We start from the raw sequence: 27739 nt of genomic DNA, 5'->3' as shown, positions 1-27739 counted from the left end.
TTATATTTCTAGTGCTGGCGACTCCCTTAATTTGATCATTCTTCGCTTGATCCTTGTTAGTAGATGGGTTGAAGCCATTTGTTTGAGTTATCTTTTCTTTAGGTCTACCTTTTAGCCACCGGTTTATGTTAATCTAGTGCAAAATTCTACAACTTGCTATTGTAATTGGGGTCAGTCACAGATGTGTTTGCTACGCATAAATATTCATAGGGGCTTTCAATTGTTTTTCGTAAATTCGACTTGGAATAAAAACCCTATTAAGCCTTTAAATATTCGTTTTGCCTGCTTTCTTTGTCGGGGAGATTTTTGAAGCAGTTCCCATTCCGCACAACTCATTATAAATGTATGTCGCCTAATTAGCCTATCCCCACCTCTGAAGTTAGTGTTTTGCTTTCGTAGTTGTTAATAGTTAACGTCGTTCTTGGGATTCTGGCACTGTGTTTTGTGGTTTCATTCTCTTGAGCCCACCTAAATACTTAACGCTACCATATGGAGTTAAATCCATTTTCTCTTACGGAAATGTTTTCTGCCTAGTTATTGACTGAAAAAGGCAATGTGTGCAGCAACAAGACGTTTACAAAAGGTACGTTTATTATCACTGAAATAGTATTAGTACCCCCAACTGCCAATGAAAATCATAAAAAATGTCAAATTCTGCTTTGTGCTTAAATTTGATTACGATCACCTGGACGACATTTCATCCCTTACTATTTGTAAGAGTGAATAAGTAGAAGTCAGTTGGAGAAGACTTTGCAAGTTAACAATACAAGGTGCCTCCTTAAATTCGACTGCATTCATTCCAACAATGTGTTGTTTTTCACTGTTTTATTCGTATGAAAACAACTGAAAAACCAAGTAGTTCATCTGGTGGCTTGATTTCGCATTCGCGAAAATCGCGCTTTATTTACGATTCATTGAAGGAGCTCGCTGGGATGAAGGAGCCGCCTGTGAAGGATATGTTTAAGATGGACGACCCTGAAGATAACATCACGTCTTGGACTGGTCTCCTTTACCCTGCAAGCATCTCTGTTTTCCATCTCAATGACAAGTTTTGGTTTTTTTGCTTTCGTGTCAATTTATCTTTTGCTCTTTCACCTTGGACTGCTTTTTCATACTTATGATGGAATGCTTCAACGTAAATAAAATTCACTTGGCTGTATAAATATGTGATTAGGTTCCTGTCCAATAGATTTTCTTTAGTGCCAAAATAAGTTGCCTTATTTTTTTTTCTACTTTGATATTCATGTGCTCCAGTAATCTTAAATTTATTGGAGTTTGTTTCAGAAGTGCATAAGAATTTAGTCTAAAAATCCATCGAGGTCACTATAAATGTTGGCTATCGTTTCCGATTTCGAATGCATTTCCCCAAAGTCACAAAGGAATATGAGATGTTTTAAAGCTGCTTAGACTCTGATTTATCATAGCTCTTCCTAAACTGTAAGAATTTATGTCGTTTTTCAAGGTGCCGTTGCAATAATTGTCTGCCCTCTTATGCAGTATTTTGGATACCTTTGTCGTAGGACAGTCCCCCATATGACAAAGGTGCCTTCAAAATTTCAATTAATTTTGGTGCGGAATACCCTATCAAGCCACCGAAATTGGTCTTCAAAACGCCAATATATCACCCCAATGTGGATGAAAAGGGACAAATCTGTTTTCCCCTGATAGATCCTGGGAATTGGAAGCCGGCAACAAAAATTGTTGATGGTGAGATTATGCTATCCCAAATTTGTTTTGTTTTCGCTTTACATTGATACTATGGCATGTTGGTTTTGGAAGGTACCTCTAAAATAACCATCAATTTATCCTGAAGACTGTTTTGCTAGAAATGCGATTTCCAGATATTTTCTTTGCTATTCAATAAAAGTAAAAAGTCTTGAAATGAACATTTGTGAGATTTTTAAATAGGTGTTGCTTTTTCACATTATAGCGCAATATAAAAGTTTAGAAGGAATCAGTAACAAAAAAGTACAGAGAAGCGACTAATGCTCTATTAAAATCGCTTACGTAGGATCTCGGTGGTTGTGACAAGAGTATCCGAGGCGGCTTAAATAGAAATTGAAAATGATTAAATTATAGGTAAACTCCCCCCTCTCCGATTTGAAATCTCTTCTGCCCTCCATGGTTCTCTCACTGGCATGAGGCTCCTTGGGTGTGTTGCTTAAAATGATTAATTGACACGGAATTAAATAGTGTATGTATGCTTTTATCTTGCAGTGATTCAGGCCTTGCAAGCCTTGGTTGCGAATCCAGAGATAGAGCATCCCCTTCGCGCAGATTTGGCAGAGGAGTATCAGAAAGATCGTGCCTCTTTCAACAAGAAGGCTGCAGAGCACACGGCGCTGTATGCCCTCAAGCGCTGATGCGTAGCTAGAGAGGATATTTAAAATTATGGCTGTTCAAGTGACACTCCTCCGCCCTTCCTACACCTTTCCATTTTTTGTTTTACTGCCTCCCTATTTTGCCTAGGCTCATCATGGAATAAATTATTATTATTGTTGCCCTCCTATTGTTGTTTCTCGGTCCTTTTACACTATTTCTATATCGCAATTGGGTGTTTCTTTTGGTGCATATGCTTTAATCTTGTAGAAGTCACACTGGTGACGAAAACTAAACTTCGCAGCTGTTGACGAAACACCACACTTGCCTCTTGACAGCGCGGGTGGCTTGTGCATGTCGTTGTTGCGCTCACCATGGCGTTATTAGGGTTTTGGCTCAAGTATAACTCATGTCAATCTACCAGTCAAGGGAATGCTATTGAGCTACTGCTTTTCAGGTTATGAGCATAAAGTATTGCCAAATGTTGGTTGGTTCTGATCACGTAGCCAGGCTTTCCTATTCACGTTACGTACTTCTCTGGATTGTGATGGGAGTCATAATCAGGATTCCCCGATTTTACTCCTGGACAAAGGCATAGTGATTTAGTATCAGTATAACTGTGCGCTTAGCTATCCAAGCTCATCAGTCTACGCAGGTTGTGTCCCCCTGCGGCATGGTATTCGGGCCATGCTAACATCGTCAGCATTTCTGTTCAGCGGTGATATACGTTCTTCCATGCTACTGCGGTTTATTACAACTTTTGAGCAGAATCAGGGCACGATACTGCTGTTCTGAATACAAAACTTTGATGTCACAGCGGAAGAATTTTTGTCGCAGATGCGTCTGAAGACTTCCAACGCAAGTTGGGACGATGCATCCATTCGGGAATTACCCTAATCCCGCGTTCTGCATGAATGGTACTAACGGCTGAACCGACACAAGGCTGAAAGGATTTCTTAAAACTTAATAGAAAATGGCTTCGTTATCCACTGGCCCATGTCAAGTGCATGTTTGGTTTAGTGTACCTCCAGCCCCAATGTGAGCTGTTAATATACGTTCCATTATACTAGTTCAGACAAAGTCAAATTTTTCGACATCACATTCTTTGCAATAAAGAAGCATTAGCTCAAGAACCGGCTTACGCTACTTGGTTGCGATGGGCTTGGATTTCCTCTGTTCCGCCCAAACCCCTCATATCATTAAAACGCGTGGACAGGTTCAACGAGGGCACCCTTCATTTGGTAGTGTTAGTAAAGTGGTACCGGTGTCGCTGCCATGTGGAACACGCTTTGTCGTAAGATTCGTGATTGCTGGCCATCTTATTCTCAAAGGCTACACTGAAACAAACAAGTGTGTCCTAATGGTATCAATGTTGCTTAAGGAATTAACTGCAAAACCTAAATTAATTACAATAATTAGAAATAACAACAATAAAATTTACCATTCAAAGCTAATAAAATTACATCAGAAGTAATTTTAAAAACTAAAATAATACATTCATAACAAGCTACCAAATGAATTTCAGCCTTTTGAACAAAAATGCACCAAGCCTTGAGTTGAACGTCCCTATTCGTGGTACTTGGCCTGTTTGTTCACGGCGTAATTTGTCTTTTTAGCCTTCTAACATGCCGAGATCATATGAAGAGGAGTTGGAATTCTTGGAGAAATTATCACCGTGTTCCTGGAGGATTAAAAAAGGCTTTGTTCCAAACATGAAGGTTTGTACATACTCCAACTTTCTTTTAATTCAAATACTTGGTCTTTTCTATTCGTATTGCACCATTCCATTTGTTTAGGAACTTAACTACCCTTATGTTCATATTATTGGCCTTAGGTAACGGATTGTCATGGAACATGGCATATATTAGCAAGTTAGATTTTATGAACCAACTAAATATTTATTAAATTAAGTGATTATACCGGGCATGCTCCAATGGTATTCTTGGTGATCGGTATCTGACCGTGAACTCAAGTTTTGCCTTTATTCTCGTTTTCCGCACAAATGCTTTCCTCACTACATCGATAATTTTATCAACCCGCATGAATGACGTCGCAACTACATCATCAAGTGTATATTTTACTTCTTCTCTTAAGCACATGAGCTTGTGTCGACTGGTATCGTTGTTCTCACTCTTTCCTATGGAATTTTTAAAACGGGTCGTCTGGTTTCTTAATCATCCTTTAAAAATTTACTCTCAATCAAGTGTAATGTCGTTCTCTTAACACGTTTATTAGTTACCTTCTGTTTTTATTTGACATGGCCTGTTGATAACTGAATTCTTACTTTGTATGCTAAAACTTAACTCCATTATTGATGTGCTTGCCACCGTATACCTCATTACTGTAGTTTTTCCGCCGCACGGACGCGGCTTAGCATCCCATGAGCGTCTTTTTTTCAATAACTATTCCCCAAATTAATCCACATACTGGCACTCATTCTAGGTGGAAGGTGTGTTTTATGTAAACGATTTTCTGGGGCATCTTATGTTTGATGAATTACGCCAGTTTACACAAAGTGGTGATTATGGCGGCTTCCTTCCCGGAATGAAGCAAATCGCAAACGTCGCTGCATTACCAGGGATAGTCCACGTGCGTCATATTAAATTCTTGTATTCATTCCAATAATACGCTACATTATCATTGTTTAGTTCATTTTGTAGCGCTCCGTTGGACTTCCTGACGTTCATTCGGGTTACGGTTTTGCCATAGGTACGTCATATTGTGGAGCCTGACTCCTTTTTTAACCTCTACGGTGAGGTGTGTATCGTGGATAGTACTGCACTTATTTGACGCCTATCGCATATTCTGTATTTTTTCAATCCTCTTTGCAAGATTAAGGGCATGGATACCTTATTTGATGATACGACAAACTGCATTGTCTATTTTCTTCCTGTCTTCTTACATTTGCTATAGGTAACATGGCAGCATTCGATATGACCGACCCAGAAGCTGTTGTGTCCCCCGGTGGAGTTGGCTTTGACATCAACTGCGGTGTGAGACTCATTCGAACCAACCTCACTCTGAAGGACGTTCTACCCGTGAAAGAGCAACTGACACAGGCCCTCTTTGACCACATTCCTGTTGGTGTTGGTTCAAAGGGCATCATTCCCATGAATGCTACTAACCTTGACGAAGCTCTTGAGATGGGGATGGACTGGTCACTTCGACAAGGTTCTTTTCCCTCTTTCTTTGCCGGAAATTTGCGATTATTTAGTCGATGGTGATGTAAAAACGCGAAGTACTCTTCGATTTTAGAAAATTATTGCTAGAACCTACGCTTAATTTAAACTCATTCCTATAAATCACTATTCATAACTTAAATTCACTAATAGTCTTATGGATTGCTCTGCTTCTACATAGCTCAAATTCACGTGCTTCTCATAATATTGATAGTATTTTTTCCTGTGGTATTTCACTTTGTTAGGCTACGTTTGGGCAGATGACAAGGAGCACTGCGAAGAGTACGGTCGAATGCTGCAGGCGGATCCCAGCAAGGTTTCTGCACGCGCCAAAAAACGCGGTCTCCCCCAACTGGGCACATTGGGGGCTGGCAATCACTATGCTGAAATTCAGGTGGTGGAAGAAATATTTGACCGCCACGCCGCCTCCAAAATGGGCATCGATCAGCTCAACCAGGTCGTCCTCATGATCCACTGCGGCAGCCGGGGCATGGGACATCAGGTGGCACTTCTGACGTTTTCACGAATCCACTACTCGCTTATAAGTTGTTGGTGACTTTGGTCTAGAATACTAATTTCACTTATTTAGAGTACTGAATTCTATCTGAAATTATAATTTGCCTAATGAAATAAAGAATTGGACCGTAATCCAGAGAATATTAAGTAGACTTTTAGCTCCTAAGCATCTCCCGAGGTCGGGTTAGTTTTTTGTGCAATCACGGAATGCTTAATTAGGTCTAACGATGCCAATTTGTAAAGGTCGATGTAGCATTCATGCTTCTACTTCTATTTCATTTTTAGATTGAATTTTTTCCTTCTCCTTTTTAATTTGTTAGCTTGCTGAATTCGCAGAAGCGTTTTAATTTGAGGACAGATTCAGGCATTGAAAAATTACAGCTTTATTCCTTTTTTACCTACTCTCCAGGTGGCAACAGATGCGCTGCTGGAGATGGAACGGGCTATGAAGCGTGATAAGATTGATGTCAATGACCGGCAGTTGGCGTGCGCGCGCATCAACTCACCCGAGGGTCAGGCATACCTCGCTGCCATGGCCGCTGCTGCCAACTACGCTTGGGTCAACCGCTCCTCTATGACCTTCCTCAGCCGTCAGGTCAGCAAAATAGCTGCTACTTATAGCTTTATGAGTAACCGTTTTTGAGTTCTCACAAAAATTTAAGGCGTGGAGCCTCATCTCATCTCACAACCACTTTCTCTAGTCTGCTTCAAGTTGTGTGGTGGTCAACGAATCCCAGAGGGTCGTTGTCAAACAGTTTGATATTACTGTGGTAGCTGTGATCATGTTGTTGAAATCTGAACATTGAGCGCATGCATAACTGGAGACAGCGGTATATTTCTGCCTTCCTTCATCACTTCAGGCTTTTGCAAAGATGTTCAACTCCACTCCGGATGATTTGGATATGCATGTGATATACGATGTGTCTCACAACATAGCCAAAGTGGAGGAGCACTGGGTCAATGGAAAACCGACGCAACTTCTGGTTCACCGCAAAGGCTCAACGCGTGCATTCCCTCCCCACCATCCCCTAATCCCCGTTGATTATCAGGTAAAGGGTGTGCCACTTTTGTTTCCTCACATTGTATCCTTTCTCAGCTCATGTCACGCTGTTACGTACCGTAATTCCGTCTGCCGATGTGTCTGTGATTTCTGGGAAAGGTCCTTAACACAGAGGAGAATTAGCCACCATTATTCGGCACTTTATTGTCCTAAAGTGACGAAAATAGTTTTAATTTGTTTCTCATTTTCTATCTAGTTCAGCTCTTTTAATTAAACGTATCGCGTGTGACATGTGAGCTCAAGTAAGGAAGTTGGGGCACCACGTATGTGCCGCTGGTAGCGAAAGTATTAAGCAAGTCTCGTCTTGACGAAAAGTTGCAACTTTAAAACTTTAATGCAGATCACTAAGGTTTCGGTGGATCTGCTAGCATAGAGACATTTTGTAATGTTTCGTACCTTTCTTCACAGATTGTGCCATAGCGTATAGGACGAAGTTTTCGATAGGATTAACGTATTAAAAAGTTAAATTATTAGTAAAGCGGCGCACAAAGGAAATTTTAATCTGCCTTTTCTCATAACTGACATAACTGCATAAAATCGCAAGGGATCTTCCATAAGGTGGGTCTAGAGAGTTGTCATCTCTAAATTCATCGACTCAGTATTCAAACTATTATTTCATTTTCTTCAGGCAGGTGCACAATAAAACGAGTCTCACTACTGGTTTGTCATGTGCTATCAGGGGAGTAATCTTTGGCGGTAGAGTTGGTTATATTTTACTTACTTCTCATTTCGAGGTGTCTCGCTCACTTGATTCTATCGCCATCATTCACAGTCGGACGGTTTACATTGGTTTACGATTTTCGTTTTCCTTGTATCAAGTTCGATGCTTATGGAACGCTGACGGAATTTTGTTAATTTATCTGCGTTTTCGCTGTCGTTGCTTATTCGTGTTCTAACGAATATTTATGCAACGATGTCGGTGAGAACTTTCAGTCTTTGAGTTGGATTATTTGCCTAAGTCTACAGTGGGAAAACCGCTTATGCCGACCATATGCTTTTTTGAGATCATAATAAGAGTTACTCTGCCGATTCGCAGCACCTCATAGTTACAAATCTGCATTGCTCTTTTTTCAATCTAATGCTGGCCTTTTGGTATGGCTTGACCGGTTGGAGTAGTTGATTTACTGTTCCTTTTCCTATAGCTCACTGGACAGCCAGTTCTGATCGGCGGCACTATGGGAACTTGCAGTTATGTGCTCACGGGAACAGACAAGGCCATGACTGAAACCTTTGGGTCGACTTGTCATGGGGCTGTAAGTTTCAACTAATTTTTATGGGATAATGGTTATCAGGATTCTGCTGAGCTCTTTATTTCGCCTTTTATTCACTATCATGGGCAAACATAAGGGTGACGCTGATGTTCAAGCATTTTAGCAGCACTTGTCAATCACAGATGAGAGCTGCTTTTGTCCTAAATTGACAAGAGTGCGTATTTAGTCAAATTTGTCTTTTCATCTAAAGTGTAGCGTACGTCACAATGATTAGTATTACAGTCGGATTTAACGGATGCGAAAGATAATTTTCGAAATTTCTACACTTTGTAGTCAATACTCTTCATACGCCGAACAATGTCGGATTGGTTCTTTAAATTAAATACTTAAAGCTCGTATAGGCCTCTGAGACTTGTCTGCTTGGCTTTCCCTAAAAGTGCATCAATCTGACGAATACCTTTTTATTCTCTGGAAACCACTGTCTCAGTTTTAGTAACTTTGTTGAGGCTTTTATTGCGAAAGCCATTTCTTGCCAGACAAGGACGAGTAACTCGATTTCTTTCATCCCTGCCTCGGACCACTCATTTTTCATTCAGAGCGAAAAGGAATCTTTTTAGATACTGCTTATATGAAATAAATAAATTTCCCTTTGAGTGAATTTAAAGTGATGCCGTATCTTACCCAGCACTTTGTAAAAATTGAGAGAATAACGAAGAACTCCACTGTCCTCGTCATCTATACACCTTACCTCAGACCATTGTATTAACTTATTTACTATTTATTTATCAAGTAAATGCCTTCTTGAAGGGTCGTGCGCTATCTAGAGCAAAGTCAAGAAGGACTCTCGAGTACTCCGACGTGCTGGAAAACCTTGCACAGAAGGGCATCTCTATACGCGTTGCCTCGCCAAAGCTGGTCATGGAAGAAGCGCCCGAATCGTACAAAAACGTCACTGACGTTGTTAACACTTGTACGCATTGCCCTTTTTGCAGTTTCGAATGCCATCTCTTCTTTGCACGTTTAATTTTTGCGATTTGCATTAATCTCGATTTCTTTCTTGACCAAAGGGAGCATATTTGTACATTCGTAGTCATTTTGGGTGTTTATCCACACCTATTGGTTCTTTTTGCACTGGTGTTGTCAAATACCACAACAGAACGTGTTTACCTTAAAATATACGCTTTTTCAGCAATACCTTTTAATGTCTACGGGTCTTTACCGATCTTCTAAATCAGACTATGCAAAATGATTGGTTGTATATTTGCTTGAACCAAAATACACCAAATCTGTTAGTGCAGTGGTGTAAATAGGTTAGATTGTAGGCGAGCTTCCACGCCACTCGTGTTAAACTGCCTTTTGCACATGACATTTTCTTACTCCGTTGTTACATCAAAGCCTAACGCTTTTCGTAAATTGATAACTTTTTCATTGTGTTTCCAATGCTTTTAGGTCAAGAGGCAGGAATCAGTTCTAAAACGCTCAAGTTGCGTCCAATCGGAGTGATCAAAGGCTAATGTTTTGCCGTTTTTGGTTTTGTTCCACAAAAATCCTCCTCTGAACAATCACTCGCGCTATAGTTATTCGCTTTTTGACATTTTCTTGAGTATGTAGTTGGAATAATAAAACTTATTTTGGATTGATATGCCTCATTTTGGAATGCTTTGTGTATTATACCTATGCTGTACATGCTTCCATAGACCTCTCCGTGATCGTGCCTATGGTAGTCGCATAGTCTTGCCCATCTGTTTTGTTTTAGTGGTACCAGTCTCATCGAGGCAATTGATGACTGGTGATTGTGATCGGAATTCCTCCTTTATTTTGATAGCCTGTATTTGTAACACCCTTGGGTCTTTAATTCCACTTGAATAATTTAATTGGCGCTTTAGATCTACTTCACGACGAAACTTGCTCTTCTAAATTTTGGAGAAGGAATTCTCTGAATCCTTTAAATTTTCATATTAAACTCGTGTATGGGCTGCTATGTCACTTTCCGATATTCAGACTCGGAATTTTACAATAAGACTGATCTTTCTGCAGGATAGTGCGATCCGACTTACATCCGATTCCGCTTATAGACACGAGTACCCAACAGACCTCGAAAAATGCTAATCGCCTTTTGTCAGTACTTTGTTTACAGCAGATAGAAGTATGTAGTGCAAGCATTAATCAATTGCCCTTAGGTGAAAATTTGCCGAATTTTGCAATGCTTTGATCGGAGAAGACTGCTGACATTGACCTTCAGAGGGGTTGTTACACCGTTTCATCATGCTTTAAATTCCTCTTTTTGGGTTCCCATAAACAGTAACAGGTCGGTGTCAGAACATCGACGTACTATTTCGGTTCTGTTTGTAGACTTTAATACATATTTCCTTTGGAGGGAAATACATTGATTCAAGTAAATAATAGGGATACCTACCTTTCGTGCTGGTGAAGTAACGTGAATGATTCTGTTGGTACTAACTGTGCTTTGTGATAATTTTCAATTGGAAATGTGAAATTTAATCACTCTCGGTCGTCTATTATTCCTAGAAGGCCCATTCTGCTTGCACTTTCCAGTTATAGGCAGTTTCATGGAGGTTAAATCCGCATTTCCTCAAAAAAGTATCTCATTAGTGTGTAAGTTCGAGCTCAGTAATTTCAACCGTTGATTAATTGGCCTAGAATTTGCGCTATCCTCAATGATGTAGCAAATTTAACCTTGGGCTTAGTATGTAGTTTATGACCCATGCTCTCGTGTTGGAAACCCGCAGTCAACTTTAGGCATTTATCGCTCAATATCAGGTCATCTTTGCTGTAAGAGAGGTACTTTGCTGCCATCATGAATTGTGGACTCTCGGCTAAGTGTGGTGGGGAGTGAATTATCGAATAAGACTGAAATGGCGTACATGAGTACGAATAGTGAACCTGTAGAATAAAAAAATGGTGTATTGACGTTCACCCAAAAGGTAGCTAGATATTCTTTGTCTTTATAAGAATATTTGCGCTAAGAATGCAAGTGCCATAAAGTAGCTCTAGTGAATGACCACTCGAGAATTTTTAAAATGTCATTCAAATCAAAGTAGCGTCTATACACATTTAATTTACCTGTTGCAGTAGTTCCCAACTCATGGCGCTGATTTGGCTGTGGATGTTGTGGTGCATTTCATTCCCGATGGAAGCTGGTGTTAGATGTGTATCTCCCATTTCTAAGTCCCATTAAAGTTTTTACCTCCTGTGCTTCTTTCCCACGCAGCGCCATGGCAACAGATGCTCTGAGCGACCAGGACCAGGAGGTGCTGGGACAGACTCCAGAGGATATTGACTCGAGCCTGAGCTACCGCGACGAAATGCTGACAGGCAAATGCGGCGCCGGCGGCAGCAAAGGGGGACCCGCCTTCGCTCCTCCCATGCTGGATGGAGCTACACTCCTCTTCAGTCGCTATGGTCGCCGAGACACGCCGATGTTTCGGATAATCGACACTATCTGGATTCAGTAAGTGAAACTCTCCCAGTCCTGATGTCTACTCCGCAGTTAAATCGCGTGCCTATCGAGGTCAATCATCCTTCGTGATTGATGTTGTTTGAAATGTGTGTGTGTGTGTATGTGCATTTCGAGGTCTAAAGTTTGATTTGTATATCTGACCGACTTGGAGGATTTGCACTTTTGCTTTTTCCGTTTCTTGACAAACTGCGGTCCTTTTAAAGCTATTGCAACTAAGCTGTTATTTTTATGTAATAATCGAAAATACAATACGGTTTTGAGGCATAATTTACCCAAAAGTTTGAGTTTTAAAAGGTATTGCATTGTTTTTCACTTCTAGCTAAACTGATAATGAAGTAAATATCTTCGGAACCAAATCGAAAGTATGAACTGCGATTATCTTTGTCTAATGTAAAGCCGCTTTGTTACATGGAAGCTGATAACTGCTGTAGTTCCAGTGAAAATCCTATGTTTTGCAGTTGTACGTTATATTTGATGCTAGAAGTAGGGTTAATTAACGGCGTAAATTGTTGCAGGCCAAATCTGGAGTTATGCTACTAACGGGGAATTTAAGCGTCTATTATTTGGCTCCTTAATGATCTTGCACAATTATCTTGATAGCTACCCATCTAACCTGGTAGATAGGTCATCTCGTTGTTCCATTCGGCTAATAAATTTGGAGGTGTGCAAAGCCCATGCCTCCATGTATGGATGCTTGAAAGTCATGAACGTGCTCAGTGACCTTACTGCGCCGCAGAGACTCGGATGAAAGCGATTTGGCCACCGTTAGTCGGAGTCTCAGGAGACTGCCCTTCATCGCGGGCTTCTTGGCCGGAACAACCGCTTCCTGTATATGCGTGCCGGGAATTTGCAATGAATTCACAAAAAGTAACCAACTTACCCTCTGGAGAACACGAGAAATGGCCAAAGTAGGTTTGCTGCTTCTAAGGTTAGGCGGAACGCACGAAGTTCTGTATTATCCATTTTGTCTAGTTTTCGCACTTTGCCTTCAAACATTGCGCCTTGCTGCGGTCTTCACAGACTTTCAAAGGTCGTCATCTTTACGTCCTGTGATAACTACAGCATTTAAGCATTTCGCCTTTCACCATATATTTTAAAGCATTTGCTGGTAATATACCGTCGTACTTTGTAATGCGATGAATTATTGTCATCAAAAGGTTCCGTTACATATTTTTTACCAAAACATGATCCTTGAATGGATTTTTCACGGTTTGATCATAGTCTACGGTAAACAAAGGCAACATCTATTAGCATACTATCTGCTGAAATTTCAGCTTTAATTAAATGTGATTTTTCAGGAGCTATCTCACCCTCTCCAAACTCTTCCAGTCCAGAACAAACCATAGCTTTATCAACCCACAAAACACTATTAGCTAATGCTAGAACTATGCGTTACATTCTTATCGTACAGAATGGCAACCTCATTGAAAGGTCGCTGTTATATTCTTCATTTCACCTTAGCGCCAGGCCTTCGATCACGTGATGTGGACTGCGACAAAATTAGCCGTCGGCGTTGGCATCAAGTCCTGCTTCCTCACTGCAGGTTTTTTGTGAGTTATCTGGTTGTCGGTGCAGTCCTCTTCGAACTACGCGTTGATGTTGACTAACTTTGTGCACCACACTTTTCAGGTATCTCCCCTTCTTAGTGTCTGCTTACCGAGGAAGAACGAGTTTCTGGGAGCATGGCGCATGCTTCAGTATGATTTTAACACTATTTTTCGTGATTGTGTGAACTTTTAAGTGAAATTGCTTACTTTTGGCAACTTCAACAGTCCAATCAGTACCTAAATATTTATAAGCAAATCACGGCTACCTCAGTCGAAGTGCATCGAAAGTGTTTACTGAAACTACTTCGTTCCAACCCATTTCTTCCGATTGTAATAAATTTCCACCAATAGTTTTTCGGATTCTACTCTTCCTTAATGTTTGATCTTCGACTATTTTTAGCATACCGATCAAAGTGCTGAGACGTCATTCAATAAACATAATTTGCCGTAAAATTATTTTATAGAGAAAGAAGTAGTCTATTGTAAAATTGGCATTGTGTTCCGCTAAACTATTTCGGCCTTATTTTGCCCAACTAGCTTGGAGGTCATTTAAGAAATTCAAACGCTTTAATCTGTCGTTTACTCTAATCTCATTTTTTATGTAAGAGGTTCGAACGAAATGACTTGGGTTTTTTACTGGATTTCAGGCGCCACACTTGCCGTATTTTGTCTCCCCCGCGGTCCCGTGCCGGCGTTGGTGGGATCGGTCGTTGGCCTCGGCTTTGGAGCCCTGTACGGCAGTGTATACTACCTCGTTGCTAGGACCTGTGGCTACACATTTGAGCAGCTCTACGAACGGCGCTTCTAGTCTACCTTCCAATCTATACCTCACCCACCTATCAGATTTCAAGATATTATTTTATACCGTTTAACATTTTTTTCGGGAAGAGTTTGTGGTATGGGGATTAAAATTACTCTGCACATTTGGACATGGGAGTGACGAGCGCAAAATTGTCACTTGTCCAAAAATGGAGGTTGTGGTCTGAGTCATGCAGCTGACGAGGTGTCGGAAATGTCGACTGTCTGCAATGTCTTAAAAACCAAGCCAAATCTCAAGATTTCTGTACTTACATTAGCCAAGTATTGAAGAAGTCGGGGCGAGACAGAGTTGAAAGGGAATGAAGAACTTGGTATCATTTTTTAGGTTTTTATCTTATAAAATAGCACGAATGCCCCATGTGAGCTAGAAGGCACTGCCACTGCTTCTGATCGGGTGCGAGATTCGATCCTGAAAAGGGACTTTATAAAGACGGGGAAGCATGATACCGTACCGAGTAACTTTTGGGTCATGAAAGTAGAAACTAGGTTGAGTCCGCTACTTTCTTGTCTCATCAAAAAAGATCGTAAAGGGGAAGTATACTTACTACTGATGGGGATAGGAGCGTTATCACATTTGCTAAAGTGAGGTGGTTTAATTGATCATGCATCAGTTGCCTGGGCAGACCGTGCGCAGGCTCCTCACACTCTTGTCCACTCGCGTGCAATGTAAACTTGTGTTCTCACGGCTGCACCTTTTGTGGTTCACCTTGATGCACCAGAGGATCATACAGGATTCTAGTAGGCATTGACGATTCTGCCACAGTGGACACGTGACTAAGATCAGCAGACCACGTGCCCACTTTTGCTTCGTTCCTGTTTTGACTCAATAAAATTAGCGGTTAAGGTCTGAGTCACCTAATAAAACACTGGAATTAAATTTCCAACATTTGCATAATCTGTTGACTGAATCAGATGGGTCAATTTCATCTCGCGGGCACACATCAGTCCTAGCACGAATCCTACACCTTCCAGGTCAGGTACAGATCAGCATAGGAAGGTGAGCATTCATGCCGAACTAAGCTTCAATAAGTCGAGGTAGAGCATGCAGGGAGACTTTTTCTTAAACTTAGCTGGGTTGAATTTCAATCAACGCAAAGTACGTTTATTTGGATGATGGGATTAGACATTTAATAGAAGTGACCAAGTCCACTATGGGTAATGATACTGAAGTCCGCGCAGTATCCATCATGTATCTGCCATAGACCTTTGATGTGAAGGCCGCCACCATCGTGTCATTACAGGGGCTAGAGATTACTCTGACGATTGAGGTCAATACAGTCACGTGTCTTTCCCATGAGTGGAGTTTGTACTAGAAGACAGAACAGCGGGGAAGATGAGGGAGTGACAAGGCGATCTGTCTGCTCGCATGGATCCATCACCCATCCGAGCAGATGAATGGTCGTCTGAACCCAGTGGTAGTCAACGTGATCCATGCCCTTGGAGGCAGCTGCCAACTGTTACGATGGTTTATTACAAGCTTATTGGTGTTGAATGTTTGATAATTGGCGAAACGATGGGACAAAATGCATAGAATTTTTAAGTCCTTGATAATGCGGAAAAAAGAAAACTACGCAACAGTGAAGGCTTCTCTTCCGCCTTACCTTACGGGTGTACTAATGATCACGAAATAGACTTGTTTGCCTCATAAAAAAAGGGTTTCTCCATACCTCGACGAAAGAAAGACCTGTAATGTAATGAAGTTTACAGGAAATGTAAATGTAAAGGCAATGGGAAGTGGAGGTACCCAGAATGCTAAAATGATTCCAATAATAATTTAAATGAGTATTTTGGGAGGCCAATGCATTCAATTATTGTAACAAATAGCCTTTCTCGATTCATAATTTTTGGCGACCTTAAAGCTTTGCTTTAAAGATATTATACATGACGATTTCGACTCGGTACTTTTATTGAACACACTACACAGAAAGACCTGAAGAGCAGTGTGAATGAATTAATGTATGTAGGGTTCGTATAACTGGCTATGCAAATGGCAAAGGTTGGTGATTTTGAATGTTCCTTTTCTTATTTCGGTGCATACTTTGCGACAACATAGTGTTCTTTAACGAATGTGCGTAATTCCTTGTCTTTATTGTCACCAAGTTTAAGTGCTGTTCACTTTTTTAAACAAATCCTAATCCGGTGACGTTCATCAGCGACAGTGAAGTTGCCGGGGGAGAAGTCTGTTTCAATTCTTTAGGGATTTCTTTTCATAGCTACCTTTCGAACACCCTAGAGCCTCTCGAAACTTGCTCTCCTGTTCGCCTCCTTGATTGACCAATGTCACACACAGATTGATTTTAAATGTACTAATAATCACTATAAGACAAGGCTAGCCAAAGCACTATAGATATGTAGCAATGGAGCTACATTTTTGCTTCTGTAGGCAGCTCGCAGGCACGCTTCCGCAAGATATATTCCAAGCTTATCCAGCCTTATCGATAGATGAGACATCTGTAATGAGGTTTTTTGCCTCCCGATTGCTGTGGTTGGGAGCACGATAGGATCCAAACTCATGTGCATAAATGAAAGTTCTTAAGGTAAACAGTTGTAAAAACAAATGAACTAATAGTTTGCCGCACGGAACGCACTTAACTCGTATTTAGAGTTTATGCAGCTACTTTGGAAGTGGTTTGAGAACCCTATAAAGGGTTCACCCATTTTTACCGCAACTGTTAGTTCTGATGATAGGATCTTCGATGCATTTGAACGTGAAGAAAGAGGTCCAGCTGTGGTCAGCGTGCGTGAGAGCAAATAATCTTCCTATCGAAGCCCACGAAATCGTAGGAAGGCATATTATTAGAACTCCACACATGGGGCACCGGACTTTGCAGGAGTTCCCAAATGTAGTCCCAACTCTTTATTTTCCTATTTTCTCTTTTCGTTTTGGCAAACGCCTATTGGTATCTAGGAGTACCTCCATACTTAAGGTTGATATTTTAAGAAAATATGCCCAGATTTCGAGCTTTAACAAGGAGTAGTTGGTTTAACTAGTTTTCTTTTAAGACTCACAAAATAGAATCGATTCAAGGATAGACCTTTCGAAGAAGGAGTACTTTTCGTGACTAGTCTTTTGTGACAAATATGAAACGAGAGGACGCTCATTTGCTATAATATCATAAGTATTGAGGAGACATTGGATCACGACTAGCTGGGACTAAAGGTTACGGGGGCGTGCAAAAGCAGTGCCTAAACGGCTCAAAATCGAGTCACTTAACGTGGCTAATTTCCCAATTGGCGAAGTGAATGTTATTACCTTAAGTTACAAAGTATCCAAATTGATAAAACCCCCAGAAATCAAAGTATCACTACTGTAATTACAAGGCGAGGGCACCTGTAGTTACAGTTTTGCCTTTAAAATAGTTCGGAGTGAATAAGTAAGGTTTCCTACTGTTGGCATACCCTATTCATTTGATTAACAAAATCTAAGACGGTGTTTATGCACATGGGATAACCTCGGAGATCTAATATTGTTCGGAGTTGTGACTTTATAGGCCTATTTGCAACTCACACAGAGAAGGCGCTTTTCGATGTCATTTTTAGCTTCGGGGGATTATACCAGCATTTAAAGGAGTCGCATTAAATTTCTTCGCCGCAAGCTCAGGCAAACCATTATGTGGGATAGGGAGGAACACGTAAACAAGGTTGGGCAATTGTTGTTCACTGGAAAGCGGACATCTGCTTCGCTGCATATGTATATGCAAGCAGTCCGCCCGTGCCGCACTCTCGGAATTCCGGCATTATGGGCTGGATGCACGACTAAGTTCCTGCCATTAATCTTTAAGCACTGGTGCCAGAGGTTTGATTTAGCAGCCAATAGATGCTAAATCAAAACTGAATTCACATTACAGGGGGTAGCAATTAAAATGATAACTAACAAATTTCCCCGTGAGTCCAGATATCACAAAGAAAATCAAATAAGATTTGCACGACTCATGGTCAGAATAAGCCGGGTTGCTCAAAAAATGACCCAGAAAATGAAGTGAAATTGAAGTAATGATGAGAGCAATGGTGCAAAGTATCGTTTCTTAAAAACGGGATGAATACCCGTTCGTACTTCTTTAAGATTTATTTACGGGCAAAATCGAATTAGAAGACCACAGTACATGAAAATGTTTAAAACAATTCTCCCGCACCGCATTTGAGAATGAGTACAATACTGTTACGGGAAATATATTTACACATTGCTCATCCACGCAAAAACGAGGTGCTTAAGCAATGTTTTCCTCAAATGCTAGTCTAAAACCCGAAGAACAATAAGGATTTAAAATAGCAGCAGTCCCTTAAAAGTGCATAAAGTTTAGGATTTTGCTTCACCAAAACTTTGGGATATGACAAAATTGAATTCAACGAAACCACCGGACTAATTCCTAAACACCTAAATAAGGTTGAAGCATGACAAAATCTGAGTGCATTTCTTTGTCATGAATTACAGTTGTGGGGCTCAGTAATCGACATTACGGAATGGTGCTATTCTCTATGGTCAGATTTAAAAGACGGAAATGTGAAATTACATTTGTGACTACCACAAAGAAATCCTAGCTCAGCAATAAAAGTTGTCATTGCTAGTTATCAAGTGCTTCAACTTGTCTCTTCTAACATCCCTTAGTGTCTTTGACCCCACTTAAAATAAGTGCTGAAGCAGTAAAAAAGGTGGAGGAATGTGAGCAATTTTGCTAAGTAATTGCAAAATCTAACGTGGGATATATTTGTAACACGTTGGATGTTTAACTCTCAGTTTTTGTGAAGTGGCCGCAATTATACCCCCACCGTTTGGGTTGATCGGCCCATGCCGGTAGCCAGGATCCCTTTTGTGAATGGACTATATTTATTCTTCCCTTATATTATCATTTTTTGTTTTTCAGGGAAGTCTTAAGCATTACATTTGTGGCAGTGGCTAGGGAACCTGGTCTTAGAGGCCACCTATCCTAATTTCTACCGTTGGGGCAGGAGAAGTGATAACTCCCAACAGAAGGGGTGAAAATGACGTTCACCTTTGACAACTGCCTTAGTTCCTTGGTCTGGAGAAAAGCTATTAGCAATCGGAACGATGCCAGCCGTGAACTATTCGGAAAAGTTATGCGACACCTCTTCCCCTTCTCTACTATCTGGGTAGAACCCAAATAAATATGGCTAGGCAGCTCCTCTGTGGCGAGGAAGGAGGGGAAGCGAAACCCTATTTTCACGTAACTATGTTAAAACCCATCCATTGTTACATGACCTTGCTTTTAGGTCGGTTGCTAGGACTAGCTATGGACACGCATGATGATCGACACATTCCCACTTCCCCGAGCCCAGTTTCCATGCAGAAGGAAACTGCAGATGCAGTAGAATTGCCATGAGGAATCAGTAATATTGCAGTTAAATAGCCCCTGATTTACACGCATATTCGATGTCTAGCACAACTGGCTCGTAGGTGTTTTTTACAGCACCGATTGCGTTGTAATGGTTGACTCGGAGTTGGACCAAAGGGATTTCCAGGGCGGATGGTTATTTATTTAAATCTCGGCTTTGGTAAAGGAGCCAATTTAAATCTCTGCTATTGTACGGCTGAGCAAGCCGGCCCTAGGGCTATGCCAGTAGCCTCAAGCCCTACTGCATGTCGAATATACATATTCCGCCCGAGAATTCTTTTTCGTCCCTAGTGGAGTCTGGGGGCGCTACAGCTGGCCGCCTAATTATGGCGGTTTTAGTTTTGTGTTAGCAGACGATGGTTGTACCTCTTACACACGTGCGTAAGCATCGATATCTACAAAGTAGTGAAGATATCTTTACCCATGCCTACTGGAACCACCGAAAGTGAAACGATTTAATGACTACCCGGATAGAAGCATTTTATCCCAGTATGCTTGCCCTAGCTCTTGATCCATGATGCATAAAACCTTTAGACAATCAGGACTGTAAAAGCGACTCCTCTTGCAGTTCATAGGCGTCATTCATGTTTCATTTGACGGGCAAATGAAATTACGCCACGAAGTTTCGGAAAGCAATTTTGACCAGTTTGTCATATAAAAACAAACATCAAAACAAAGACCAATAGTGGAGCCATAAAAATTCTCGCCTAAGGGGACGTCCATTTGGTCATTTGACGGGCTGATATCTTAAAATATACCTCCTTTTGAGAGATCTTTTACTAACGGGTGACATCGATTACAAAATACACCTTACAAACATATCAATTTGAGGAACAAACGGTGGGAGAATGGACCCCAGCCGGCAAATCACAATGGCAAACCCAAAAGTTATACATAAATGTTGCTCGCAAGCCCACAACCAAAATCTTTGAGTAAAATCGACAGCCACAGACAGAACGCACAGCTCAGTTATCCTGTTCAAAAAAACCGAAAAAATATGTATTCCTACGTCGAGGACACACCACTTCATCTTTAAATGTCTTAAATTCAACCAAGCCGTTTGCGACCAGTCATCAAAAGTTGATTAAGAAAACGTAACATGTGCGTAACGCCGGTAGCAAAAGCGTTGACAGAATGATTTCGAATCTCCCTAATGCACAAAAGTAACGATGTCTTTGTACCAACGTCTTTACTTGAGGTACGTATTACGGTAGTACGTAAAACCATGCGTGTATATAAAGAATGGGGCGGGAGGGAGGAGGGCGAAGTAAGAGGACCGCAGAATTTCCACAAAGGCATTTGAGCAAGACGGCAACCGCGAAAATGGAATGTCCAAGCACATGCATATACGCAGAGCCAAAGTGTGGAAAAGAGGCAGAGGATAGAAGGGGAAGGAAAGGGACCACTAGTGTACAAATGGACGAATCTCGATAAACAAAATATGTGCCTTTCATGTGCTAATGTCTCAACTCGAGTCAGACTGCTGATGCTGCTGTTCTTGTTGTGTAGAGACCAGAAAGAGAGTTTCATTGCTGGCCAACGCCACACGGGGCATACTGGGATGCCAGGCCAGGTGAAGCAGTTTCTTGGTGAAGTCGATCGAGTCGACGCTGATCTGGTCGGAGGTGATCGCCACGGGGTCACAGGTGACTTCTCGAGTGCGCAGAGATCCCTTTGGAACACTTGAGGGGCCCCCATTTGCATTTGCTTCTGCCTCCGTCAAAACGCCCCTGCCTGATGATCGATCAAACACCCGGAAAAGGTTATTGTAGGATCCTGTCAGGAGGTAGCTGAAATGGAATAGCAAAGTTAATCAAGCTAATTATTACAATTAATGTGTAAAGTAATGCAGAAATTCACTAAATGATAAGTGGTATTTATGTGTGCCCCTTGTTTTAATGACGCTAAGAGTTGAAGTAATAGAAAGCGGTACATTCAAGGTGCCTTCAAAACGGACAAAAGCCTATAGATTTATTCCGTTTATTTTCAAAAGAAAATAGCAATCAATAGCCGGAAAAAGGAGAACACAACTAAGCTGCCTCATATTCGATGAAAGAGGCATGTGTAGTCACGTTTGCCGAATGAGAAGAGCATCAAAAGCGGGCATATTATGTCCAGAAAAATTCAGTAATGTTCACATAAATGATGTAAAACATTCGAACCATATCTTTACACAGTTTAATTGGCAGACATCTGTGATACACATTAATGAAGTAAAGCGGCTAATACAACAATAATCGTCCCAAGACACTACACTGCGACCTCAAACATTAGTAGAGATGATCATCCATCAAAAGCCAAATACTTACCAATTAAGGCGCTTTTAACAGAACCACTATTCAGTTTTACCAGTTTTATATGCAGTGACACGATTATTATCCACAAATAACTTCACGCAAGCACCGTGAAACAATTACCAGCTAAATTTTGGGTTAGCCGAATGAAATTAATACGAAGAATGCTGTACCAAACAGGGCGAGAAGTAATCTAGTAAGTCTTACTAAATTCGGCAATTTTGTGAATTTACCTCATCTTCTAGTTAATACCTGCTTGATAAGCCGTTCAAACATCAAAAGTTTAGCCCCACATTTCATTAATTGTAACGAAGCTAAGAACGATTTGCAAACCTCCTGTCAAGCACAAAAACATTCAAGAAAAATTAGTGGTGTCAAACTGGCACAGTTAGTAATGTTCGAAATCGTAATAGTCTTTTAGACCAGTAAGCGCAGACGATTTGAGGCATTAAATAATACACTATGATGTAGATCTCATAAGGTATTATCACTGCCAAGGAAGGCAGCCGTGATTCCATCATGAAGCAGAACTTAATACGCACTCTCTGTTTAACCAGCATCAAATTCCAGAAATCTTAGGTGTAAATAGTACTACTTACGACAGGAACATTTGCCTACAAACGAATACAATGGCTTTAGTTTGTATAAGTCGATTAAAAAGACGCGTGCAGTTCAGATGGCACATTTTCAAAACCTCAACTTCAAAGGTGAAAATCGGCGAATCTATAATAAATTACAGAAACATCAGCGTTAGTTTGGATCCTATGCGAGACATGATGGTAAATAGAATTGCTAGTGCTCAAGATTAACATACTTATTATCCGGAGACCAGGCACATTCGAATTTATCAAAGATGCAGTCGTTTTCGTAGAGAGCAACAAATTTGCTCCTGAAATGATCATGCACGTGGTAAACCTCCACCGGCCCGGTCGCCATGTTCATGTCCCACACTGAAATTTTCAAAGAGATGACACCACAAACGTTTGAGTAAACAAAAACTGCTCCTTGAGGATGTATTTTGTGACAGAATGCAAAAGAGTCAAAGAGGCATGCAGCTCCAAATGCACTGTCTAAGCTGACAGAACATGAAAAATAATAGAAGCTACACCTTGAGCAAGAAAAGTCCCAGTTTAGTTCTAAAATTTGTAACAAGTTGTTGAGATAGTTGCAACTGCACATAAACCCAACGGAAAAACGCACTTAAACGTTAACAATGGCATTCATGATAAAAATATTCACCTTTGAGGGTTAAATAGTCCCTGCTGAGGACATAACGACTAGAATTGCTAAATTTCAAGTCTGTGACACTGTTCACGATTTCGGAGAAGAAACCACGATTTTCAGGAATATCCGCTTCTTGAAATGCTAGAGAAATTTTAGGGTACAAACATCGAATTAGATAAAAAACGACCATGCAGAGATTGACATGAGTAACCACGGTAAGTTGCGCGTGATATGGAAAGCAAGATACTATGAAGAAATCAGAGCACCAAGTTTGCATAGTGCACAGTGATATCCTGCACATAAAATGTTAATACTATCTATAATGTCGAAATGTAATAGCATATTGATAAGTTTTGAGGTACAAAGACAAAATCTTCCGATTTTGGATTTCATACTCTTGACCAGATTTAAAACACAGGTTTAAATGATAAAACACCCACAGTCAGTCGACTAGGAATGAGAAAAAAGGATCAAGGTGACGACATAACTCACTGAGAGCAGACCTGTCACAAAGGGCCTGCTGCCGCATGTCACAAAGCCGAAGGACCCCTTTGCTGCTACTGTACATGAAAAGGGAACAACTAGTCGGATGGAATTCGGCCGCCGTGATCACCTCACTCAACTCCTCCATGTTCGCCGGCTTTATGTCAACTATAGCTGCACAAAGGAAAAAGAAATATCTTTTAAAAATAAAAAACCATTAATTTCTAAAACCACAGATTAATTTTGGGAAAAAAACAGGTTAAAGAAACTTTTTGACCAAGTTAGCGACCAAATTTCTGTAGGCCGCACTGGAGTGAGGGTAGTAATGCAGAAATCAACAAACTTAAATATGATTAAAAAATTAGGCAAATTTCTTTTAAACTAATACTGTCCAGGTATAGTGCAAACTTAAAAACATATTTCGTTCTTCAAAACGCGCCTTAAAATGGCTTCAAACATCCAACTTCATTACCGAGATCAAAAAGCAAAAGAATGTTTCAACTAAAATTGAGTACTTACAAAGTGAACCCATTAGTATTTATTCCATGAGTATTTGCGTACATAAAAGGTTTTGTATTGACGGAGTCGTTCCTTTATTTCAAATTCAGATTATTGTAAAAGTCACTTGTAAACTTCAGAGACAGCAATAACTGATGTTTCCAAACATCCAGCCTGAAACACCCTTTTTAATCAATCGGACCACTTTGTTTTCCCACTTCTTCCGTTACCGTCTTCCACTGGGTTTAGCCTTTGGTCGAATGTTTCAATAAAGTTAAATTCACAAGAGGTTTCAAGTTATTTCAAAACAAGCAGAGATTCTGGGAACTAAAAACATGCGGACACTGGCTTTACTGATAAGCACCTTGGAGATGCGTGCAATAATTTTTACAAATGAATTTCAATGTTGTATGTAATAAAATTAATCCTGGTAGTAATAGCATTTTGATATGAATAACGTCGTGGGCTTACTGAAAGACTGGTTGGTAACGCTGAGGTTCCATAAGTTAATGCGTAGGTCGTCAGCGGAGAGGAAGGTCTCTTGGTCGGAGTTAACGGAGATGGAGTTGATGTGATAGGCATGTGCGTTGGCGAAGATACGTCGAGGCTGGGCAGCGACAAAGAGGTCCGTGCGGCGTTCATATCGCGGCACTCGGAGATCGCCAGCGTTGTGTACCTTGGCACTAGTACCTCCATTGAGACCTTTTCTCGGTGTGCCGCCTCCAATTTCTCCCTTTACCTCTTCCCTATCCTCTGCCTCGCCAAAACCGACTTCTGAGGGAGTACGAGCCGCCGACCGCCGTATGTTGTATCCTGTCGCCTGCTTTGGGCGCTCCGAAAGTCGCCACAACTTGATAGTCTTATCTGCATACGCGCATACAGGAAAAGGGACGCTGATAAGGAAGCTTCAACTCAATTGAAGCTACTTTTATGCATAACTGTTCTGTGATTTGCAGTCTAGTGATGCAAATGAGCGCGCTAATGAAATACGCAACTAGAACTTCGTCAAATAGAAGACAGAGACAATACCGATCGCGAAGTCGTACTATTTCTTATGTGCCTACCTGTCCACCAATTTATATTATAGCTGTGAAAATGAACGTGTTAAGGAAAGAGATAACGAAAAGTACAGTTAACAGATATAATTTACAATACGGATTGGGAAATTATAGCGTTTTCATCGTTTAAGTACATTTATAAATTAATGAACACATTCAAAGCCAACTGCCGACCAGCACAGATAAGATTAAAGAAATCATTGTATCTAGTTGGAATGGATTGGAATTCAAACGGTTCATCATGAAGTAACTGAGCGGAAAAAAATAAGCAGTCACTATCAAGTTTTTAATAAACTTGAAAAATAAATAAAGATCGGCACGACCTAGATACGCAAATCAATCGCAAATGGAGTAGCAATGAACCTTCGATTATGAATAAGAGATCCCAAGGTGAAGCAATTAAAGTAAAGCATCTTTAGAGAGAAAACATGAAAAATAAATCAGAATACTGCCAAAAGAACGTCCCATAAAAGCACAATAACATGCATTCTGAGGAATAATGCAGAGCTTATTTTCCGTATCTAATAGGCGAAATATTGGTACAAAATAAAACATTAACAGTGAACTACCACAAATATTGAAGGGATGGGAACCTCGAGGTGTAACCAATACAAGAATAATGCTACTGTCGAAATAGTAAGATAGCAAACGGTAGCAACTGTGGTATCAAGACCCGAATAAATGCAGCCCCTGAAGCGCAAAGCAAAATTGGCGTAAATGCTAACTAAACTAATATATGGATACGCTGAAAAGCATACGCAAACCGAATGTGGGTTAGGAGCCGTAATTGAAGTCGTGAGCGAGCAACTGCTCTTTATCATATTAATAGAAGACACGGTTTTAAAAACTGGGACCGAAGAGCAAATGGGACAGCCTGTGCCAATTACTTTAATGAATCAAAATAATCAGAGAGTTATCTGGCAGAGCCAAGTTAAACAGAGAAAATGTAAGCGAAAATGTAGACACTAACTTACCGTTTGTGGAAAGTAAGTGTCTTGACGAGTTTTGCTGGGGCAACCAACGGATCTTATTGATCTTTTCTTCGATTTCAAGAGACTTAAGATAATCAAATTCTGATTCGTGGCTTGTAAAACTGCAGTAGAGCTCGTAACGAGGAGTTTCGTATATTTGGGCCTTAAAATTAAACAGATACTAAAAGAAAAAGCCTTATTTATGGCACAGTTTAGACCACATAATATACATTCTGGCCTAGGATGCAAGAACAAACAAACTGATGGGGACACAAGCATACACACTTATTTAACTTGTAAAACGGATCAGCTTTAAATATAATGGGATGCAACCAACGGGGAAACAGATTAGAATAATGGATGGAAAGAAACTTAAAATAGACCAGTGTATACAGACTCTGTAAAGGCGTTCAGCTAGAAAACATGGGTGGTAGCATGGGGCATTATTTTACGATAGATAAATGGAATATCGAAATTCAAAGAAAGCACCTGAGTAGTTGTCCTAAACACGTTGATTTTTCCGCCTCTGTCGCCAACGGCCAGAAAATTTCCACCACCGTCAAATTGTACACAGGACATATACTCACCTAAATTCTCGAGAAGCACTACAGAGACTTACCTTCTATACTAGGGTCAATGCAGTTAAGCTTGATGTCATCGTATTTCCACATGAGATCCGTTTTCGGCATGTCTTCTTCAAAGAGCAAACGCATTTAAACATCATCCCAAGAGAAGACACATAAAATCAGGGTATTCGTTTCAAGAAGATTTTGATGCTCTCAAAATAAACAAATTATTTTATAATCCATCCAGGAAACCACGACACAAAAATAGTAAGACAAAATATATTGGTAAGCGAGTGTTAGCGGGAAATCACCTTGGACCGCAACATATTCCATAAAAAAAACCAAAAAAGTGGCATCAAACCAGCAGAAGAAACGCCATAATGTGCTAATGAAACAAAAAAACAATTGTTGTCACCTTGGAACCTTAAAGAAACTTGAAAACACTTCAACAGCAAGCCCACAAACTTGACACATTTTGAATCTAGGGACGAATCAATCTACCTTCCATAGGAATGGGCGACACACCGTTCATGATTATTCACGGCCAAAACAATGAGACGACCTCAGTACGCACGGCCCTTTTACCAAATCGAAACGTTGAACGTCTACTTCTGATTCGTTGAGAAACTTGGTCGAAACTGTGCTTAGTTATCAAGCGATAAAAACCACAAACGATAACAGTAATCTACTGCCAAAAGTTCAACAACCGAAGCAAAATTATTTTCATGCCTAGTTAGCAATTTTATTTTAAGTTAAACAGTAGTCTTGAAACTAGGTACCTGAGCCTATTTACCTGGGAAAAAGAGATACAATTTGTTATTAGTGCTTTTTGTTAACATTTTCTCTCAATAAGTGCCCTAAGGTTAAAAGTAAAAGTTGCAACAAAAAAGAGCATTGTAGCTTAAGTGAGAAGGAGCAGTACCTTTAACAACGCCAGCATTTAGAAACGCCTTTTAATACAAGAGGCGTTAATGGTGTCTCACTTGTGCTTCTAGCTTCCTGAGACGTTTGTATGATAAAAATTAAACAGTTTAAATTGTACGGTCTCTTATTCATACAGGATAGACTCGGAAGGCTTCGCTTGAGGTTGCTGCTGACAGATTAGATCAAACCAGGCAAAAGATTATCTTTATGTAATACGATAGTGGTTTATATCTCGGTT

The 27739-nt window shown here is 40.5% G+C and overlaps 4 protein-coding genes across 4 annotated transcripts; 2 read left to right on the top strand and 2 right to left on the bottom strand. All coding sequences in view use genetic code 11, as the record gives it.

The window, feature by feature from the left end:
• Positions 1-553: 553 nt before the first annotated feature.
• EGR_00906 (Ubiquitin-conjugating enzyme E2 L3) lies at positions 554-2363 on the top strand (the record flags this gene model as incomplete). Its single annotated transcript, XM_024490155.1, has 4 exons — positions 554-583; positions 921-1028; positions 1521-1707; positions 2218-2363. 4 exons carry the CDS (start codon positions 554-556, stop codon positions 2361-2363), a joined length of 471 nt encoding a protein of 156 aa, XP_024355558.1.
• A 1581-nt stretch (positions 2364-3944) lies between these two features.
• Positions 3945-9799, top strand: EGR_00905 (hypothetical protein; the record flags this gene model as incomplete). Its single annotated transcript, XM_024490154.1, has 10 exons — positions 3945-4037; positions 4762-4908; positions 4980-5028; positions 5233-5490; positions 5744-6000; positions 6424-6609; positions 6875-7153; positions 8217-8327; positions 9093-9255; positions 9735-9799. The coding sequence occupies 10 exons, from the start codon at positions 3945-3947 to the stop codon at positions 9797-9799; spliced, it is 1608 nt and encodes a 535-aa protein (XP_024355557.1).
• Positions 9800-10000: 201 nt separating this feature from the next.
• Positions 10001-20937, bottom strand: EGR_00904 (hypothetical protein; the record flags this gene model as incomplete). The annotated part of the gene is made up of 11 exons (XM_024490153.1): positions 10001-10198; positions 10618-10750; positions 12039-12085; positions 12892-12956; positions 13023-13139; positions 13521-13550; positions 15594-15675; positions 17532-17625; positions 18591-18667; positions 20298-20457; positions 20906-20937. 11 exons carry the CDS (start codon positions 20935-20937, stop codon positions 10001-10003), a joined length of 1035 nt encoding a protein of 344 aa, XP_024355556.1.
• An 11-nt stretch (positions 20938-20948) lies between these two features.
• Positions 20949-27109, bottom strand: EGR_00903 (Serine/threonine-protein phosphatase 2A regulatory subunit B alpha isoform; the record flags this gene model as incomplete). The annotated part of the gene is made up of 9 exons (XM_024490152.1): positions 20949-21273; positions 22592-22727; positions 23017-23142; positions 23494-23658; positions 24454-24846; positions 26015-26174; positions 26501-26598; positions 26631-26705; positions 27079-27109. The coding sequence occupies 9 exons, from the start codon at positions 27107-27109 to the stop codon at positions 20949-20951; spliced, it is 1509 nt and encodes a 502-aa protein (XP_024355555.1).
• Positions 27110-27739: the final 630 nt, after the last annotated feature.

This window comes from Echinococcus granulosus, assembly GCF_000524195.1.
Source record: "Echinococcus granulosus chromosome Unknown EG_S00003, whole genome shotgun sequence".
In the NCBI taxonomy this organism is placed as follows: domain Eukaryota; kingdom Metazoa; phylum Platyhelminthes; class Cestoda; order Cyclophyllidea; family Taeniidae; genus Echinococcus; species Echinococcus granulosus.
This window is presented reverse-complemented; position numbering and strand designations above follow the sequence as displayed.